At 43.5% G+C, this 22,609-nt stretch overlaps 1 protein-coding gene across 1 annotated transcript; it reads right to left on the bottom strand.

The window, feature by feature from the left end:
- Window positions 1-4,197: 4,197 nt before the first annotated feature.
- naaladl1 (N-acetylated alpha-linked acidic dipeptidase like 1) lies at window positions 4,198-21,309 on the bottom strand. Its single transcript, XM_029648495.2, has 19 exons — window positions 20,812-21,309; window positions 20,382-20,554; window positions 19,752-19,873; window positions 16,589-16,708; window positions 13,953-14,145; window positions 13,460-13,553; window positions 13,184-13,288; window positions 13,006-13,091; window positions 12,649-12,768; window positions 11,511-11,596; window positions 11,243-11,306; window positions 10,614-10,681; window positions 7,964-8,055; window positions 7,674-7,767; window positions 7,468-7,549; window positions 7,032-7,205; window positions 6,169-6,256; window positions 5,913-6,005; window positions 4,198-5,396 (listed from the first exon to the last, which is right to left on the bottom strand). The coding sequence occupies exons 1-19, from the start codon at window positions 21,006-21,008 to the stop codon at window positions 5,219-5,221; spliced, it is 2,229 nt and encodes a 742-aa protein (XP_029504355.2). The 5' UTR covers window positions 21,009-21,309; the 3' UTR covers window positions 4,198-5,218.
- Window positions 21,310-22,609: the final 1,300 nt, after the last annotated feature.

Here is a 22,609-nt window from a genome sequence, read left to right as displayed (position 1 = left end):
GGGAGAGATGGGGCACCAGATTATAATACATCCTCAGTCAACAGAATGATGCTCCAATTAGTGTGTGTGTGTGTGTGTGTGTGTGTGTGTGTGTGTGTGTGTGTGTGCGTGACGGGGAGAGAGTGTAGTGACTTACTATAGTAGAGGATGGCTCTCCATTGGAGATCAGCTTGATGTTGCTGAAGAGTATAACCAAGACCAAGAGCACACAGGCCAGGCTGGTAACCATGACGACCACACTGGTCAGTTAATGTTAAGGTTTAAAGAGAATAGTATGCGTACACTTTGGGACTGTGACCCGTGTGTGGTGTGTGTGTGGATACGTGGTGGCGTGGGGCAGGCTGAAGGGCTGGTGCAGGGTGAGGAGGGTGAGGAAGAGGTAGAACAGCGAGGAGGAGAGGACCAGGAGCAGGTATGACGTCAGCAGAAGGAGGAAGAGCAGGAACACACGGTAGTTACGTCTCCCCACGCAGTTATTCAGCCACTCACAGTGGTGGTCGAACCGCTGTGTAACACACACACACAGAGAGACACACAACCAGACAGACAACATACACACACACACACACACAGAGAAAAGACACACACAACATGTGCGAACAGAGCTGATGATAGCACATAAAGCCTGAGACTACATGAGATAAAGATAATATACTGGGGGAGTTAGATAATGATAATGAACAGGGGGAGTTAGATAATGATAATGAACAGGAGGAGTTAGATAATGATAATATACTGGGGGAGGTAGATAATGATAATATACTGGGGGAGGTAGATAATGATAATGAACAGGGGGAGGTATATAATATACACGGGGAGGTAGATAATGATAATGAACAGGAGAAGTTAGATAATGATAATGAACAGGGGGAGATAGATAATGATAATATACTGGGGGAGTTAGATAATGATAATATACTGGGGGGTAGATAATGATAATGAACAGGGGGAGTTAGATAATGATAATATACTGGGGGGTAGATAATGATAATGAACAGGGGGAGGTAGATAATGATAATATACTGGGGGAGTTAGATAATGATAATGAACAGGGGGAGGTAGATAATGATAATGAACAGGAGGAGTTAGATAATGATAATATACTGGGGGAGTTAGATAATGATAATGAACAGGAGGAGTTAGATAATGATAATGAACAGGAGGAGTTAGATAATGATAATGAACAGGAGGAGTTAGATAATGATAATATACTGGGGGAGTTAGATAATGATAATGAACAGGGGGAGGTAGATAATGATAATGAACAGGAGGAGTTAGATAATGATAATATACTGGGGGAGTTAGATCATGATAATGAACAGGGGGAGGTAGATAATGATAATGAACAGGGAGAGTTAGATAATGATAATGAACAGGAGGAGTTAGATAATGATAATGAACAGGAGGAGTTAGATAATGATAATGAACAGGAGGAGTTAGATAATGATAATGAACAGGAGGAGTTAGATAATGATAATGAACAGGGGGAGGTAGATAATATACACGGGGAGGTAGATAATGATAATTAACAGGAGAAGTTAGATAATGATAATGAACAGGGGGAGGTAGATGATGATAATATACTGGGGGAGGTAGATAATGATAATATACAAGAGGAGTTAGATAATGATAATGAACAGGGGGAGGTAGATAATATACAAGGGGAGGTAGATAATGATAATGAACAGGGGGAGGTAGATAATGATAACGAACAGGAGGAGGTAGATAATATACAAGGGGAGGTAGATAATGATAACGAACAGGAGGAGGTAGATAATATACAGGGGGAGGTAGATAATATACAAGGGGAGGTAGATAATGATAATGAACACAGGGGGTAGGTAATATACAGGGAGGTAGATAATGATAACGAACAGGAGGAGGTAGATAATACACAGGGGGAGGTAGATAATATTACAGGAGGAGGTAGATAATATTACAGGAGGAGGTAGATAATATTACAGGAGGAGGTAGATAACGATAATGAACAGGGGGAGGTAGATAATGATAATGAACAGGGGGAGGTAGATAATGGTAATGAACAGGGGGTAGATAATGATAATGAACAGGGGGAGGTAGATAATGATAATGAACAGGGGGTAGATAATGATAATGAACAGGGGGAGGTAGATAATGATAATGAACAGGGGATGTAGATAATGATAATGAACAGGGGGTAGATAATGATAATGAACAGGGGAGGTAGATAATGATAATGAACAGGGGGTAGATAATGATAATGAACATGGGGGTAGATAATGATAATGAACAGGGGGGTAGATAATGATAAAGAACGGGGGGTAGATAATGAGCAGGGGTAGGTAGATAATGATAAAGAACAGGGGGGGGTTAGATAATGAACAGAGGGAGAGAGCTAGATAGTAAACAGGGTGAGGTAGGTAAGGAAAATGAAGAGGGGGGCAGGTAACGATATTGAAGGTAGGTAGATTAAGATAAAGCCATTTTGATGACACTTTCCTGAATTGTGGTTCCAGTCTGATGTGTTTGCTACACTCATTTCAACACAACTCACGTCCACACATGCATTGCAGCGACGGCAGTGCCATGCAGCAGGGGGAAGGTAGATCTCACACCTACTGCACCAGTCCATATCATACCTCTGACCATTCACTACCACATAGGCCACCTCTACTGTGCCTGGCCATGGGGGGCCTGAGAGAGAGGAATGAGAGGTGGAAGACAAAGAAGAAGAAGAAGAAGAAGAGAGAGAGGCTTTATAAACATTGCTCCTTCATGGTAATTTCTGGATAACAATGTAGCGACTTTAAAGGAGAATCTGGAGCAGGACTTGACTCAACAACTCTGCAGCTCAGATACAGATGTAGGATCTTAATTTGACCAGTTTCTCACAGCAGGAAAATAATCCTACAGCAATAGGAAATTATTGTGTGAATTGTAATTAATGGACATTCATGTATGGGTTGATCATTCTTTTGTTAGGGTGTAACCGGTGTGAAATGGCTGGCTAGTTAGTGATGCATGCTAGTGGCATTTCAATCGCTGACGTCACTCGCCCCGAGACCTTGAAGTAGTTGTTTCCCTTGCTCTGCATCGCTGCAGCTTTTATGGAGTGACAGGTAATGATGCTGCGAGGGTGACTGTTGTTGATGTGTGCCAAGGGTCCCTGGTTCAAGCCCAGGTTGGGGAGAGGAGAGGGACAGAAGCTGCGTTGTTACAAGGGCAAATCGAGTCTGACATTCTAAAGTGGGAATTACAAACTTTAGAAGCCTTTTTAAAACTCGAATGCATTAAACGTTTGCATTTCAGCTGCACGGGAAAATGATCTGCAACAACAGAGTGATCAAATGAAGAGAGCAGATCTGTACCACCTGTGCCATAATGATACAGACCTCTTGTTATAGGAAGTAGCCTAGTTGCTTACTTATTAATAACTCTTGAAAGGAATATCAAAGCTCCCTAATATCAAAGCTATATTTAATAATACTATTGTAGTGCTGTTGTTAACATGATAATATTACCTTGGTGGAGAATGCCAGGATCCATGAAACTTGACACCAGGAAAGTTATCAAGGTCCCAGTTAGTAACATCGCAGAGGCCACAGGATAGGCCACTGAAACATGAGTAGCCAACCAAGCGCACCTGGCAAGGACATGGAATAAAGTCAACTGTCAAGTCATCCTTGCAGAAAACTACAGGTGGAATGGGTTTTGATTGAATGTGACATTTGGGGACAACCCAATATAAGGAGAAGATTAGCTTGTAAACTTACGGGAAAGTGATGTACAGCACGCTTATTACGAAACCCAAGCAGGCAGTAAAACTCGGCCCGAGGCCTCTCACAACCCAGTGCGGCCGTCTCTTCTTCTTGCGCGGCTTCTCGTTGTCCGAGTCCATATGCCTTCTAAACTTCCAATTTAGGTTCGTTTCTAGCTAACATTAAAAACAATTTTCGGAAGAAAAAAATACGTCTTCTTTACTCTTTAAATATAAAAAATGCTTTATTTTCTTTGAGCTACAATGAATGTAGTTCTGTCCAGCTTTCCACTTCCTCACGACAGATGATGCTGTCATGGAAACCATGAGAGAACGCGCTCAAGCCCCTGACCGCTCGTGATAGAAAATACGTGGTAGTCTATTTAAAATAACATAGACTATATAGCCGAGATTTAAAAAATAAAATAACGCACACACTATTAAGCCATATAAGCCTATGATTGTTATTTAATTGTTTATTAAATAGTCAATATATATGTAAACAGAGCTTTTTTTTACTAAGTTAGGCTATTATTTGATATTATTTGATCTGCAATCTGCTCAGACATTTGGATAGACATTTGACATATCAGCTAACCACATCATTATGTTACAGCAATCTGGTGCTGACCCCAGAGATCCTATAAAATTACCAGAGGTGAAGTATATGTGATAAACCCTCAAGGTTCCAGAATGGAGTAAAACTGGCAGCCATATTCGTCAGGGAGAAATCCAAACCCGTCTTATTGGAACGAATGGCTGTCTAAGTATAATTCTGATTTTACTTATACATGAAAATAAAAGTAAGGCATTTGACCAGAAATGGTGTAATATAATTGTCAACCTAAAATATTGTTATATAATTAAAAATACAGTTTATACAGGTTTTATACACATTTTGTCAATAGATAGACTCTAAAATAAATGTAACCAGACCATAAATGTCACATTTTTCGTTTTCTTGGAAAGCTGTGAGTGCTATTATATGATACAATATCAGTACTTGTTGCATTTACAACTTATCTAAGTCCCATCATGATGTCAGCCAGTGTCTGGCTGTGGATTGGCTACATTGTTTGAATGGAATGTTGGAATATTGGCAGTTAATTTGAACAATTAATGGAATCATTCCTCTAAAACTGTCTGGCTAGCTAGCTAACAAACATACAGGGAAGATAAATTCTTCAAATTCATTATTTTACACAAAATCTTATCACAGCAAAGCCCAGCCTCACATTCAATTCGCGCATTTATGTACAAAATGTATTTGCAGCCTGCTAAACCATGGTTGACCAAATCCCTGACCAAAATGGCTGACCTTACCATCATAAGAAAGTTATTTTCCATTCTATCTAAAGCCAATTCAACTGCACATAGGATGACATTCCATGAGACAGTCTCTTCACAGAAATATAATTAAAACTTTATTATTATATATGTAAACTGAATATCATAACATATATCAGTATCTCTATGTTCTGGCTAAATGGTGTCTCCCAGTGTGTGAGCGGCTCCCTGTATGGCCTGGATCAGGATGGACAGCTGACGGTGTGCTTCTTTCCAGTCGCTGTCCAGTCCAGTCGACGCAGCTCTGGTATACGCATCAGCCAGTCCTGGGAAGGTAGCCTGTCCAGCCTTACTGGAGGCCCAGATCACATGTCTGGAAGAGTGAGAGAGAGAGACGGATAGAAAGAAAGTATGGTGAGTCATGTTAGACGGTCAGAGGAGGGAAGAGAGGGGGAGTGGCCTAAGCATACAATGAAGCATTTAATGAAAGGTGCACAAAACATCAAATATGCTAGATGGTAAACAGTGGATGCTCATCTAGGGGATAGGACATAGTTTCCCAACCGGAATCCATATCGATCATCAAATATGATAGCTGGTTAAAAGTGGATTCTCATCTAGGGGATAGGACATAGTTTCCCAACCTGAATCGATATCGATCATCAAATATCCTAGATGGTAAACAGTGGATGCTCATCTAGGGGATAGGACATAGTTTCCCAACCGGAATCCATATCGATCATCAAATATGATAGCTGGTTAAAAGTGGATTCTCATCTAGGGGATAGGACATAGTTTCCCAACCTGAATCGATATCGATCATCAAATATCCTAGATGGTAAACAGTGGATGCTCATCTAGGGGATAGATCGTAACATAGTTTCCCAACCTGTATCCATATCGATCAGGGAACGCCACAGGGTCCAGGAAAGCCCTATCCAGGAGCATCAGTTGGTCATTGATCCTACGCACCTTCAGGGGCCTTAATATGGACAAAGTACTGAGTGAGTGAGTGAGTGAGTGAGTGAGTGAGTGAGTGAGTGAGTGAGTGAGTGAGTGAGTGAGTGAGTGAGTGAGTGAGTGAGTGAGTGAATGAATGAATGAATGAATGAATGAATGAATGAATGAAAAGAGCTACCACTCACGTCTCGTTGGCCAAGTCTGAATCTCTGATCAGCTGGTCCAGTCTGGAGGCAGCAGAACGGAAATTCCTCACAGCAGTCTGTAATGGCTCTGAAATAGGAGCAGGGACAGTGTAGAACAGTGTTTCTCAACCGTAAAATATTGCTGACTGGTCCCTGAGATTGTGTGTCTGTTTTGTATAAACAACTTAAACCAGAGGTTCCCAAACTTTTTTGGTCCACGACCTCATCTTGATATATAAAAAATAATTTTGACTCCACCATGTAAAAACAAAAATGTAATCTAATCAACGGACAATATTTACTTTTTTAATTGAGGCCATGACAGTCTATTACAAATCAGTCTGACAGCACTTCAACCTGAAGGAAGTATGGGTTGAAGTGACTGATATGTGTCAGAAAGAAACATCGTCATTATCACCGATGATCTTTTCCCCCAGTCTGATTGGCTGCCTGGTCTTGTCCACTCTGTTCTAATGAGGCTTGTGGGCATTATAGAAGGAAACGGATGACACATACACTACGTGTTCCTGAGTCTTATCGTTCAGTAACGGGGTCATAGTATTTTGTCGCGTAAACCGTTCAAAATATAAAGCCACGTTATCAGAAACCGCTCTGTTACAGCAGCTAGAGGCTACCGGGGGTTACTGACGTGGGAAACGCTGTTTAGACACAAACAGCATCACCTACTGTCTCCATCTATCCATCCACCCCTCTACCCTTCTATCACCTCTCTATTCCTCATCCACCTTTTCACCCCTACCCCTTTCGCTGTCCCCCCATCCCTCTTTGTGTGTGTGTGTGAGAGAGTGAGTGAGTGAGTGTGTGCGTGCGTGCGTGTGTATATGCTAGTGACTGTGACCCACCTATAGAGATCATATGTGCTGCCAGTCCATCAGTGTACAGCTCCATGGCTTTACTGAGGTATCCTTCCAGAGTCTCTGCATAGTCACTGCAGTTGAACGGCAACAGAAGACTATCAGCCAATCGCATCAGGACGTTCCCTGCCGTCCTGGCAACCGTCTGGTGACTGGTGAACCCTTTGGGAGGGAGGGAGGGAGGGAGGGGGGGGGAGAGAGAGAGAGTGAGAGTGAGAGAGAGAGAGAGAGAGAGAGAGAGAGAGAGAGGTGATATCAGGGTAAGGATATTGACAGGAAAGGGACAGAGAGACCAAGGAGAAAGACAATGGAGAGACATACAGTATATACATAAAGAGAGAGATATTGAACTCATAAGGTCAACAGCAGTGTGTTTGTCTTTATGTTCCCCCTGTAGCCACCTGGCCCATATCTCCCTGCTCACCTGGGTCGATGAACTTGGAGGCATAGTCGAAGGTGTCATATGCCGTGTGATACGCTGGGTAGATTCTGGCTCTGGTTTTGGTCTGCATGAAAACAGCATGGATCATGGGATGTGACTTAAAGGACTAACTGATCATTTGTTAAGACAGTGAAATGACTCTCATCTTGTGTGTGTGTGTGTGTGTGTGTGTGTGTGTCATGTCTTACTCTGTCGTAGGTGTAGGAGATATCCATGGAGGTGATACCTAGGAAGTGGATGAAGGCAGCGTAATCACTTCCTGCCCCAGTCAGAAAACCCACACTATAATCAAAAACAACAACAACAACAAAAACAAATCATCAACCAATCAAATCTCTGCTATGACTGCCAATTAACTGAAGAGCCAATTAAAATCCCTAAAATAATTTCACTGACATCTTAATCATTTCTTAAATAGTCCTCTGGGTCTCGTCACATGACTCTACTATTTCATGAAAAGAGAAAGTGGGCTATTCACTTGGGGATGACTCCGTAGGCGGGGCTAGTGCGGTTGAAGTAGCGAATCCAGTTGTCGTAGACGGATGTCGAGTCTGATCCAGGTGTCTTCACCTGTAGAAAAGCAATCAAACACCATTATAGTGATGGCTTCTTTTTGGGGAAAAAAATGAAGATAGATAGATTGATAAATGGTCAAATGTTTTGGCACCACTGTAAGAGTCAAATATGTAATCATCCATTGTTGGTTTGACAAACGATGAAAGGAGCAGAAATAACCACACACTGTTGAACGCTCATACCCACACACTGTTGTACGCTCATACCCACACACTGTTGTATGCTCATACCCACACACTGTTGTACGCTCATACCCACACACTGTTGTACGCTCATACCCACACACTGTTGTACGCTCATACCCACACACTGTTGTATGCTCATACCCACACACTGTTGTACGCTCATACCCACACACTGTTGTACGCTCATACCCACACACTGTTGAACGCTCATACCCACACACTGTTGAACGCTCATACCCACACACTGTTGTACGCTCATACCCACACACTGTTGTACGCTCATACCCACACACTGTTGTACGCTCATACCCACACACTGTTGAACGCTCATACCCACACACTGTTGAACGCTCATACCCACACACTGTTGTACGCTCATACCCACACACTGTTGTACGCTCATACCCACACACTGTTGTACGCTCATACCCACACACTGTTGTACGCTCATACCCACACACTGTTGTACGCTCATACCCACACACTGTTGTACGCACATACGCTCCCACACACTGTTGTACGCTCATACCCACACACTGTTGTACGCTCATACCCACACACTGTTGTACGCTCATACCCACACACTGTGAACGCTCATACCCCACACACTGTTGTACGCTCATACCCACACACTGTTGTACGCTCATACCCACACACTGTTGTACGCTCATACCCACACACTGTTGTACGCTCATACCCACACACTGTTGTACGCTCATACCCACACACTGTTGTACGCTCATACCCACACACTGTTGTACGCTCATACCCACACACTGTTGTACGCTCATACCCACACACTGTTGTACGCTCATACCCACACACTGTTGTACGCTCATACCCACACACTGTTGTACGCTCATACCCACACACTGTTGTACGCTCATACCCACACACTGTTGTACGCTCATACCCACACACTGTTGTACGCTCATACCCACACACTGTTGTACGCTCATACCCACACACTGTTGTACGCTCATACCCACACACTGTTGTACGCTCATACCCACACACTGTTGTACGCTCATACCCACACACTGTTGTACGCTCATACCCACACACTGTTGTACGCTCATACCCACACACTGTTGTACGCTCATACCCACACACTGTTGTACGCTCATACCCACACACTGTTGAACGCTCATACCCACACACTGTTGTACGCTCATACCCACACACTGTTGTACGCTCATACCCACACACTGTTGTACGCTCATACCCACACACTGTTGTACGCTCATACCCACACACTGTTGTACGCTCATACCCACACACTGTTGTACGCTCATACCCACACACTGTTGTACGCTCATACCCACACACTGTTGAACGCTCATACCCACACACTGTTGTACGCTCATACCCACACACTGTTGTACGCTCATACCCACACACTGTTGTACGCTCATACCCACACACTGTTGTACGCTCATACCCACACACTGTTGTACGCTCATACCCACACACTGTTGAACGCTCATACCCACACACTGTTGTACCCACACACGCTCATACCCACCCACACACTGTTGAACGCTCATACCCACACACTGTTGTACGCTCATACCCACACACTGTTGTACGCTCATACCCACACACTGTTGTACGCTCATACCCACACACTGTTGTACGCTCATACCCACACACTGTTGTACGCTCATACCCACACACTGTTGTACGCTCATACCCACACACTGTTGAACGCTCATACCCACACACTGTTGTACGCTCATACCCACACACTGTTGTACGCTCATACCCACACACTGTTGTACGCTCATACCCACACACACTGTTGTACGCTCATACCCACACACTGTTGTACGCTCATACCCACACACTGTTGTACGCTCATACCCACACACTGTTGAACGCTCATACCCACACACTGTTGTACGCTCATACCCACACACTGTTGTACGCTCATACCCACACACTGTTGTACGCTCATACCCACACACTGTTGTACGCTCATACCCACACACTGTTGTACGCTCATACCCACACACTGTTGTACGCTCATACCCACACACTGTTGTACGCTCATACCCACACACTGTTGTACGCTCATACCCACACACTGTTGTACGCTCATACCCACACACTGTTGTACGCTCATACCCACACACTGTTGTACGCTCATACCCACACACTGTTGTACGCTCATACCCACACACTGTTGTACGCTCATACCCACACACTGTTGTACGCTCATACCCACACACTGTTGTACGCTCATACTTTTTTTGTTTTTTTGCAACATTTTTCTGTGAAGTTTATTTGAGCATACAACAATTGGTGGGGTTTTTTACCATTTTTTTTTACTGCAGACGACATTGAGAAGAGAATTAGAGGCCTCACCTGTTTGGAGGCCTTGAGGATAACACTCTGAGCAGAGGGGGACGACGATGCCCTTAGAGTAGCGTTAGCTGGGATGACAAGGGATACTGGAGGTTAGGTTCAAACACAATGCTTCCACTACACACAGAGAATGTTTCCTAGACACAGATTTCCCCCATTTAAAAGTGCTTTATAAAGTCCGGGACTTGGCTTGTGTCCAAGAAACCAGTACTTATTTAACTGATAACTATGTGTACTGTAAACAGTTGCCCTGGGCCTGTATCCACAAAGCATCTCAGAATAGGATCAGCTTTACCTTTTACATCATAATGAATAATATTGCAGATCCTAGATCAGCACTCTGAGATGCTTGTGTGGATACGGTCCTTGATTGTTGGAGTAAAAACACCATCAGTTTAACACGCTACCTCTGTCATAACTGGGGCGGCAGGAAGCCTAGTGGTCAGAGCGTTAGACTAGTAACCGAAAGGTTGCAAGACTGAATCCCCGAGCTGACGAGGTAAGAATTTGTTGTTCTTCCCCCTGAACAAGACAGTTAACCCACTGTTCATAGGCTGTCATTGTAAATAAGAATTTGTTCTTAACTGACTTGCCTAGTTAATTAAAGGTGTAAAATAAATCACTCTTACCGAATACAGCTATGTCCACGTTGATATAGGCGACAGAACGTTCACTCAGCTTGCTGTAATACTCCTGGGGAGGAGAACGTCGCGTTAACTTATCTCTATCAGAAACACCATAATGTGGATCTCTTCCTTCTAGGGAATCCTTTCCTTGACCCTGTGTTGCTGCTTGCCTTTAGAGGGTGAAGGTCGGGTTACTGTGAAACACCTTGTGACAACAGATGATGTAAACAGGGTTTTTATAAATATAATTTGATTGATTTAGATTGTTCACCTCAGTGTACTCTGTGGATCCAATCAGACCGAACTCCTCGGCTCCCCAGCTCCCAAAGATGATGGACCTCCGTGGCCTCCATTTCCCTGACAGACAGGCGGTAATGTTGTTCACTGTTTACTGCTCCCAACAACAATGACTGGGTATCATTTTGTTATCCTACAGTAGTTCCTCTTTTTTGTTCAGCTCCTTTATCTAACTGAACCAAGTTAAATAAAACCACCTCACCTCCCTAACCCAGGTCTAACTCCCTAACCCAGGTCTAACTCCCTAACCCAGGTCTAACTCCCTAACCCAGATCTAACTCCCTAACCCAGGTCTAACTCCCTATCCCAGGTCTAACTCCCTATCCCAGGTCTAACTCCCTAACCCAGGTCTAACTCCCTAACCCAGGTCTAACCCAGGTCTAACTCCCTAACCCAGGTCTAACTCCCTATCCCAGGTCTAACTCCCTATCCCAGGTCTAACTCCCTATCCCAGGTCTAACTCCCTATCCCAGGTCTAACTCCCTAACCCAGGTCTAACTCCCTAACCCAGGTCTAACCCAGGTCTAACTCCCTAACCCAGGTCTAACTCCCTATCCCAGGTCTAACTCCCTATCCCAGGTCTAACTCCCTAACCCAGGTCTAACTCCCTAACCCATGTCTAACTCCCTAACCCAGGTCTAACCCCCTAACCCAGGTCTAACTCCTTAACCCAGGTCTAACCCAGGTCTAACTCCCTAACCCAGGTCTAACTCCCTAACCCAGGTCTAACTCCCTAACCCAGGTCTAACCCCCTAACCCAGGTCTAACTCCTTAACCCAGGTCTAACCCAGGTCTAACTCCCTAACCCAGGTCTAACTCCCTAACCCAGGTCTAACTCCATAACCCAGGTCTAACCCCCTAACCCAGGTCTAACTCCATAACCCAGGTCTAACTCCATAACCCAGGTCTAACTCCCTAACCCAGGTCTAACTCCCTAACCCAGTTCTAACTCCCTAACCCAGTTCTAACTCCCTAACCCAGTTCTAACTCCCTAACCCAGGTCTAACCCCCTAACCCAGGACTAAACCCCTAACCCAGGTCTAACTCCCTAACCCAGGTCTAACCCTAACCCAGGTCTAACCCCCTAACCCAGGTCTAACTTTGATGCTCACCCTGCTTGACCATTCGTCCCAGCACCCGGGTCACCTCCAGCATCACGGAGGTTCCACTGCTGGGGTCGATGGCCCCGTGGACCCAGCTGTCTCTGTGGTTACCGTAGATCACATATCTGTCTATGGGACAAAGACTTGAATTAGATTAGAGAAAAACTTTGGTTTGACGCTGGTCTGCTTTAAAATGTGTGTGTATGATTCTTCACCGTCTGTGTTTTTGTATATGAACTGTTTTGCCTGTATGATGCACAAATGCATATGTCGTCATAATGCTTGACTCAATTGGCTTGACTCTTGAGGTAACTTCTTCCCCGTGGCCTAAGTGTGGTTTGGTAGCTAGAGCTGAATCCTTCTCACCTGGCTCAACACTGCCGCGTATCACCCCCATCACATTGGCAGAATTCTTCAGCTCCTCACGGTTATAGATGTCCAGTTTTACATCGCTGGAACAGAGACACACATGTTTTTTTTTTTTAGCAAACATTCAGCTAAACTTGATATTGTCGTACTTTTATAGAGATTTACCAAATCCCACCTGTTGTTGAAGTTGGATGTTGGTTTGAATCCTGGTCCCCCAAAATTATACGTGCAGTTGAATGCTCCCTGCCATTCGGATGGGGCGGGCTCTCCTCCCAGCTCACTGCAGAGATGACCAATCAAATACGGCAAACAGGATTCAGAACCAATCACATTGGGCGGACCCTTCTTGTACACCAAATACTCCATGATACCCCATGAGCCATTGGTCAACCATGCAGCTCTCCACAAAAGTTAATGACGTCACAATGGACCAATGGTAAACCCCACTCACCAGATCAAGGCGTAGGCATCCTCAAACCCGATTGGTTGAATCGGGATTGGCGGGATCCCGGTGATATTCTTTTCTGGTATTCTGTATGTGTCATCTACAGATGGAAATGTCAGAAGTGGGAACTGTGAAAACGCCTTGGAAAGTCTGAGTGACGAAGATGATCAATGTACTTACGACGCCGATCACATACATGTGAATACGGTCAAAGATGGCCGATTTTTGTAGCCTCTACAGCAGCCTCTTAACTATATAGTTAAGTGTTTATTACCATTTGATTCCAACTGTCACTACAATGTCAAAGGTCAAAAGGTAATTTAACAGGAAGTTTAGCTGATAGAGTATCTCTTGAAATAGACTGAAATGTGTGGTAACTGATGCTGTTACTTAGTCAAGATCATTTTGAGATGATGATATCTCATTTTGAGGGTTATAGGTCCTACCGTCTTATAGCAAGTCAATTATTTACCACCACATCATAATGCATCGTGGGTACCTTTAGCGGCCAGGTAGGGTGTCAGCATGTCTCCATAGTGGGTGTTGAAGGAGCCCCTCTCCACCCCTGAGGGGGGCATGTACCAGGAATAGGGGTACGTCTCGTTGTTGTCGGACATCTTGCCATCGTTGATGTCCCACGGGTCGGTGTAGACCAGCACCCCGATCACACCGTACGGAGCTGCATTGATGGCCTGGAGAAGAGGCACGACATGACAGTCAAAGTGGTCATGTTAGTCATGGGCTGTATCTGAAATGATACCCTTTTCCCAATATAGTGCACTAGTTTTAGTGTACTACCACCCAGCAAACCAGGAACATTCCCAGAACATTAACTAAAATGTATATTATGTTCTAGTTAGAGTATTATCTAACCTTAGGATGATAACAGCCCCAAAACATTCATAGAATGTTTTTGCTTAAAAATCTATGTGTTCATCAAAAATGTTTTAGATTAAATATCCTTGGAACATTTCACTCAAATGTTGTGCACAACACCTGTAACAACCACTACAGAACATGTTTGTATAAAACATTTGCCTGATGTTGCAGTAATGTTCCTATAACACATTTAATCTGTTAATTAAAAGGTTCCCAGAATGCTTCATTAGGTTGTGGGAACGGTGGGAACATCACAAAAGATATGTTCCCAATAACTGTTGAGTTGTGCGGATGACTCTACAATGTTTATTTTGGGTGCAAAAAACATCCACCTGATGTTCGTTCCCAGAACACATTTAGTTTGTTTTGTTTTATGGTTAATAAAAACATCCACCTGATGTTCGTTCCCAGAACACATTTTGTCTGTTTTGTTTTATAGTTAATAAAAACATTCGCCTGATGTTCGTTCCCAGAACACATTTAGTCTGTTTTGTTTTATGGTTAATAAAAACATCCGCCTGATGTTCGTTCCCAAAACACATATAGTCTGTTTTGTTTTATGGTTAATAAAAACATCCACCTGATGTTCGTTCCCAGAACACATTTAGTCTGTTTTGTTTTATGGTTAAGTGAATTTGTCTTCCAGTGTCTGTTGGAAAGCAGGCTGACCCATGTTTTCCTCTAGATTTTGCCTGTGCTTAGCTCTACTTGATCATTTTTATCCTAAAAATCTCTCTAGTCCTTGCCGATGACAAGCATACCCATAACATGATGCAGCCACCACCATGCTTGAAAATATGAAGAGTGGTACTCAGTGATATATTTCTTTGGCACATTTTTGGGAGTTTTACTTTAGGGCCTTATTGCAAATAGGATGCATGTTTTGTAATATTTGTATTCTATACAAGCTCACTTATTTTCACTCTGTCAATTCGGTTTGTATTCTGTAGTAACTACGATGTTGTTGATCCATCCTCAGTTTTCTCCTTTCACAGCCATTAAACTCTGTAATTGTTTTAAAGTCACCATTGGCCTCATGGTGAAATCCCTGAGCAGTTTCCTTCCTCTCCGGCAACTGAGTTAGGAAGGACGCCTGTATCTTTGTTGTGACTGGGGGTATTGATACACCATCCAAAGTGTAGTTTATAACTTCACCATGCTCAAAGGAATATTCAATGTCTGCTTTTTACCAATAGGTGCCCTTCTTCGCGAGGCATTGGAAAAACCTCCCTGGTCTTTGTGGTTGAATCTTTGTTTGAAATTCACTGCTCGACTGAGGGACCTTACAGATAATTGTATGTTTGGGGTACAGAATAATGTTAAACACACTGAGTGAATCCATGTAACTTATTATGTGAGTTATTAAGCACATTTTTACTCCTGAACTTATTTAGGCTTGTCATAACGAAGAGGTTGATGTCACGTTCTGACCTTTAGTTCCTTTGTTTTGTCTTTGTTTATATGGTCAGGGTGTGAATTGGGGTGGGCAGTCTATGTTTGTTTTTCTATGTTTGGTTTCTGTGTTCGGCCTAGTATGGTTCTCAATCAGAGGCAGGTGTCGTTAGTTGTCTCTGATTGAGAATCATACTTAGGTAGCCTAGCCTGGGTTTCAGTTTTGGGTTGTGGGTATTTGTCTTCCGTGTCAGTGTTTGTCGCCACACGGGACTGTTTCATTCATTTCACGTTTCTTGTTTTGTATTTCGTAGTGTTCAGTTAATTTGTTAAAATAAACATTATGGACACTTACCACGCTGCGTTTTGGTCCTCCTCAGAAGAGGACCCTAGGAGTCCTAACACCCTAGGAGTCTGAATATTTAAGTCTGAATATTTACCCAAGGAGTCTGAATATTTAAGTTTGAATATTTACCCTAGGAGTCTGAATATTTACCCTATTAGTCTGTATATTTAAGTTCAGACCCTAGGAGTCTGAATATTTACCCTAGGAGTCAGAATATTTAAGTTCAGACCCTAGGAGTTTGAATATTTTCCCTCGGAGTCTGAATATTTACCCTAGGAGTCTGAATATTTACCCTCGGAGTTTGAATATTTACCCTCGGAGTCTGAATATTTACCCTATGAGTCTGAATATTTACCCTAGGAGTCTGAATATTTACCCTAGGAGTCTGAATATTTATCCTCGTAGTCTGAATATTTAAGTTCAGACCCTCGGAGTCTGAATATTATGTCATCCCAAAAATGACAAATGACAAACAAAAAATCATTGAATGGCATTTGCAGCCAATGAATTGGACTCACTTTCCCTGCTCTCCCCTCTCCTCCATATCTGGTGATAGCGACGGTCCCTGTCAGGTTCAGGGTCTGGTTGAGCAGGAAGTAGTCACTGGGCTTCCCTTGATTGGCGTAGACCAGTCTCCCCTGACAACACACACACACACACACACACACACACACACACACACACACACACACACACACACACAATCTTTGACTGTATGAGATATTAAACTGATATCTGAGTGATCAGTAGATTGTAGTAGATATCAGTCTGGTATCAGTAGACAATTTCTTTTTTTTTTTTTACCTTTATTTAACCAGGCAAGTCAGTTAAAGAACACATTCTTATTTTCAATGACGGCCTGGGAACAGTGGGTTAACTGCCTGTTCAGGGGCAGAACGACAGATTTGTACCTTGTCAGCTCGGGGGTTTGAACTCACAACCTTATGGTTACTAGTCCAACGCTCTAACCACTAGGCTACGCTGCCGCCCAATACCAGGAGATAGACACCACAAGCGTAACATATAGCCTGTTATTGCTTTATTATTTTCTATGTCATCGTTACAGTTTTATGACTTTGGATTTCACAAGTACTGTATGTGGTGAATGTTCTAAACTCTGTGTACAAATACTCCAAACTGGTAGGACTTGTAACGGTCAAAACCTTTCATTGTGCATTCATTTTGTTTGGAGACATCTTTCACCACACAACCATTGGTCCAAAAATAGAAGTCACTGTGAAATATAATAACAACTAGTTAATTCAATAGCAAATGACTTGAGATACATGTTTTCAAAAATGCCCTTTGAATGTACAGTGCAGTACTGTAGATTACAGTATATCCCACTGTTTTCACATTAGGCAATATACTTGCACTACCTATTAAAAATTGACTGAACATCACATTTTTGTTCAGATATAATTACAACATAGATGTACTGTAATCAAATGAAATGAAAGAAACAACGTTTAGCAGGCACTAGTTTCCCATCAAGCCACACTTGAGTAAATAGCACCAAAGTGATTGAAACAATGATCCATATAAACCCTGGATTGCCGACGCTATATAATGGCCGTGGAGACGCTATGAAGCCACCGGCCATATTGGCACTCCCCAGAAGGAGACGTCCTCCATTGGAATGAATGGAATTCTACAGTATTTCAATTGAATTTTGAAGGACAAAATGACATGTATTTGTTGTTGTCGTGGGGACAGTAACATTGGTACTCTCACATAATATAATCTTAAAGGTATGCAGTAAGATGTCTGTCATAGAATAAACGTGTTGAACACGAACGTAGATGTTAATAAATTCATTTCTACAGCTTTGAAAATATATATTTTTTTACAATGAAGGAGGAGCACCCAAGATGGGTGGGTGGTGACTGTCAGTCATCCAGGGTTGATACACTTCATTGGATTGAAGAAAAAAATAATAAAGTATTGTAGTGGTCCTGTACAGCGGCTCAGTTCACAAGAGTATGGCACTAGCAACACCGGAGTTGTGGGTTTTATTCCCACTGCGGTCACATACCTAAATGTATGGATTGTTGTCATTTTGGATCAAAACATCTGCTATGTAAATGACATGTATTGGAGTAGTGTGAACCACTCAGACTCTGTTGTAGACAAATCAGTTTACATGTCAAATCTATAGGTTTACCAAAAGTTTAACTGATCGTTGGATTATATAAATAGGAAAATATATTTTAACAAAAAATAAGAGAAGCACATCAAAAGTAATGTGAGCGAAAGGAAATGACTTTATATGAACATTGCAGCTCCCTGCAATGTGAAACATTTATTTCTAAGATGAAACATTACGTTTGGTGAAAAAGTGACTGTATGATTTTGTGTTGTACTTAGTCAATTGAAAATGTGCTTAGAGTTTTGAAACAACTGCCTTTTTGATCATCTAGTTAAGAGTTTTGACTAAGAGATGTGGCAATTTACCACAACGCAATAAAGATAATTGAATGTTATATGATGAGACACATCATAAAACATCTTCCCTTTTGACCTCGGATTATCTCAAATCTTAATAAGAATTTAACAACCTCAAAGGTCGTGCCTTGACGTGCCCCGGGGGTGGGGCACGGAGAGGTGACATTTATGACATGAACTAAATAAAATTGGTTAACCAATAACCTCGGGGACAAAGAGAGATCATGAAAGTCTCCTTTTCTTCCCATCTGTCCGTCCACATATTGTCTATACACAGACACGGTATCATTCTAAATAACTAGCCTACGGTGAGTTGTTTGACACAGAACAGGTCATTTAATTGATCAACTGTAGAGTAGATAACATAAAGAACATGACGTCCTTGGATCTGCTGCATAGACCCAGGATCCTCCTGGTCTGCCTGTCTGTGTGTTGGTGGGTAAAGACCTACCTTTGGGATCTGCTGCATAGGCCCAGGATCCTCCTGGTCTGTCTGTGTGTTGGTGGGTAAAGACCTACCTTTGGGATCTGCTGCATAGACCCAGGATCCTCCTGGTCTGCCTGTCTGTGTGTTGGTGGGTAAAGACCTACCTTTGGGATCTGCTGCATAGGCCCAGGATCCTCCTGGTCTGTCTGTGTGTTGGTGGGTAAAGACCTACCTTTGGGATCTGCTGCATAGACCCAGGATCCTCCTGGTCTGCCTGTCTGTGTGTTGGTGGGTAAAGACCTACCTTTGGGATCTGCTGCATAGGCCCAGGATCCTCCTGGTCTGTCTGTGTGTTGGTGGGTAAAGACCTACCTTTGGGATCTGCTGCATATGCCCAGGATCCTCCTGGTCTGCCTGTCTGTGTGTTGGTGGGTAAAGACCTACCTTTGGGTGTCTGCTGCATAGGCCCAGGATCCTCCTGGCCTGCCTGTCTGTGTGTTGGTGGGTAAAGACCTACCTTTGGGTGTCTGCTGCATAGACCCAGGATCCTCCTGGTCTGCCTGTGTGTGTGTTGGTGGGTAAAGACCTACCTTTGGGTGTCTGCTGCATAGGCCCAGGATCCTCCTGGTCTGCCTGTGTGTGTGTTGGTGGGTAAAGACCTACCTTTGGGTGTCTGCTGCATAGGCCCAGGATCCTCCTGGTCTGCCTGTCTGTGTGTTGGTGGGTAAAGACCTACCTTTGGGTGTCTGCTGCATAGGCCCAGGATCCTCCTGGTCTGCCTGTCTGTGTGTTGGTGGGTAAAGACCTACCTTTGGGTGTCCGGCGGGGGCGTAGGCTGCATAGGGCTGTACCACCTCAGGATCCTCCTGGTCTGAACTATATGCCTTCTCCTTCTCTCTGGCAGTGTACAGGACAGCATCAGAAGGGCTCACTGCAACACACGAACACACACACAGTAGTAGGAAAATGTTGATTTTGATTCAGAATCATATCCATAGCAATAATAACAACCAAAGACATTTCACAAGGAGTATAAAACATACACAGAGTAACATGGAGTACTTCAGCTCCTAATACCACACAACACCACACCTGGTTTACCTCCTAATGCCACACAACAGCAAGCCTAGTTTACCTCCTAATGCCACACAACAGCAAGTCTGGTTTACCTCCTAATGCCACACAACAGCAAGTCTGGTTTACCTCCTAATGCCACACAACAGCAAGTCTGGTTTACCTCCTAATGCCACACAACACCAAGCTTGGTTGACCTCCTAATGCCACACAACACCAAGCAGAAGAACAACTACTACTAGTATTAGTAAGTATAACATGTGACTTTTACATGGGGGCCTCGCTGGGTCTAAAAGCAGTGCACTATATGATATGGGCCAGGGACCAGGGTTATAGTTAGGACGCACCCTAAGCCCATGACTCACCCACGGTGACCTTGTTGGGGGTGTTGGGGTCTGGGAAGGACAGGTAGACCTTGTACTCCTCCCTCCAGGCCTGGTCCAGACCTGTGTCTGGGTCCTGCCACCTCTTTAACATGTACTGAACCGTCTGCTCGTCCCCTGGCGAGGTCGCCATGTGGGGCACTTTAGTCAGCTCCCTGGAGAGACACATGGGGACGAGGGAACGATCATGAGAGAGATGCTCTCTGAGGACGTGTGTGTGTGTGTGTGTGTGTGTGTGTGTGTGTGTGTGTGTGTGTGTAATAGCCCATATTGTTCCTGACCTGCTTCAACAGATTTAAAAAAGATGTGGAAGATTAGAGATGAAAACAGGGATATCTAAAAACACTGGTACAAGTATCCAGCAGCGTGTGCTCTGATTGAGCAATTGATTGATTGATGTCCAGCATCTGACCTGAGGTTCTCCTGTATCGCAATGTTGTCCACCTCTGCGATAAACTTCTGGATGAGAGCCTCGTCTACGTCCTGTGTCACGCTCATTACCCAGTCAGGGGCGGTGGAGCCCCTCTGGATGCCGAAGTGCCCCAACAGGATGCCTGCAGTCAGCACCAGAGCTGCTCCCAGACTACCCAGCAGCACCTTCTTCAGCATGGTCCTCCTGGTCCTCTTCCTGGAGATCTACTCTAGAACAGTAGAACCAGGTCTCTAACACTCTAGAACCAGGTCTCGAACACCCTAGAACCAGGTCTCTAACACTCTAGAACCAGGTCTCTAACACTCTAGAACTAGGTCTCTAACACTCTAGAACCAAGTCTCTGAGTAACGGTCGTTGATATACAGAAGTTTCACCTAAACACAGAAACACAGATGAAGTCAATTTCAGAGTTCCTGGAGGGTGAAAGACAATGGTGTGTGCAAATAGGATGTTCAGCAGGATCTGTGGTTTACTGTCTGCATAATGAGCCCTTAAAAGCCCTCCCCAATTCCCACTGTAAAGTTTAATGATTACTTTTTTTCAGAGGTGATGGACTTTGAAACACACACACACTTGTTCACTGTTGCACATTGTCCAACCTCTGGAGAATCTTCCCAAAAAGTGGACGAGTGGTTTGATTGTAAATCATGATTTATTTACCAGGCAGTTACCACAAACCAGTGTTGTGACTTCCTTTCTCTCCCTGTACTTTTCTTTCTCGGTTCAATTGTATTTTTATTTGTTATTTCACCTTTATTTAACCAGGTAGGCTAGTTGAGAACACCTTTATTTAACCAGGTAGGCTAGTTGAGAACACCTTTATTTAACCAGGTAGGCTAGTTGAGAACAAGTTCTCATTTGCAACTGCGACCTGGCCAAGATAAAGCGTAGCAATTCGACTCATACAACAACACAGATTTACACATGGAATAAACAAAACATACAGTCAATAATACAGTAGAACAAAAGAAAACAAAAAGTCTATATACAGTGAGTGCAAATGAGGTAAGTTAAGGAAATAAATAGGCCGTGGTGGCGAAGTAATTATCAAATCAAATCAAATTTATTTATATAGCCCTTCGTACATCAGCTGATATCTCAAAGTGCTGTACAGAAACCCAGCCTAAAACCCCAAACAGCAAGCAATACAGGTGTAGAAGCACGGTGGCTAGGAAAAACTCCCTAGAAAGGCCAAAACCTAGGAAGAAACCTAGAGAGGAACCAGGCTATGTGGGGTGGCCAGTCCTCTTCTGGCTGTACCAGGTGGAGATTATAACAGAACATGGCCAAAATGTTCAAATGTTCATAAATGACCAGCATGGTCAAATAATAATAATCACAGGCAGAACAGTTGAAACTGGAGGTGGACTAGGGACAGCAAGGAGCCATGTCAGGTAGTCCTGAAGCATGGTCCTAGGGCTCAGGACCTCCGAGAGAGAGAAAAAAAGAGAGAATGAGAGGATTAGAGAGAGCATACTTAAATTCACACAGGACACCGGATAGGACAAGAGAAGTACTCCAGATATAACAAACTGACCCTAGCCCCCCGACACATAAACTACTGCAGCATAAATACTGGAGGCTGAGACAGGAGGGGTCAGGAGACACTGTGGCCCCATCCGATGACACCCACGGACAGGGCCATTACAATATTACAATATAGCAATTAAACACTGGAATGGTAGATTGGCAGAAGATGAATGTGCAGGTAGAGATACTGGGGTGCAAAGGAGCAAAATAAATAAATAGCAATATGGGGATGAGATAGGTAGGTAGA

Source organism: Oncorhynchus nerka, linkage group LG13, assembly GCF_034236695.1.
Source record: "Oncorhynchus nerka isolate Pitt River linkage group LG13, Oner_Uvic_2.0, whole genome shotgun sequence".
In the NCBI taxonomy this organism is placed as follows: Eukaryota; Metazoa; Chordata; class Actinopteri; order Salmoniformes; family Salmonidae; genus Oncorhynchus; species Oncorhynchus nerka.
This window is presented reverse-complemented; position numbering and strand designations above follow the sequence as displayed.

Excerpts from the sequence above, each read along its gene's own strand:
- naaladl1 (XM_029648495.2), bottom strand. The coding sequence starts at position 21,008 with ATGCTGAAGAAGGTGCTGCTGGGTAGTCTGGGAGCAGCTCTGGTGCTG. Across the intron at positions 20,555-20,811 it reads GCGATACAGGAGAACCTCAG|GGAGCTGACTAAAGTGCCCC; the intron begins GTCAGATGCTGG and ends GTGTCTCTCCAG. Across the intron at positions 16,709-19,751 it reads CCCCCGCCGGACACCCAAAG|GGGAGACTGGTCTACGCCAA; the intron begins GTAGGTCTTTAC and ends GTGTGTTGTCAG.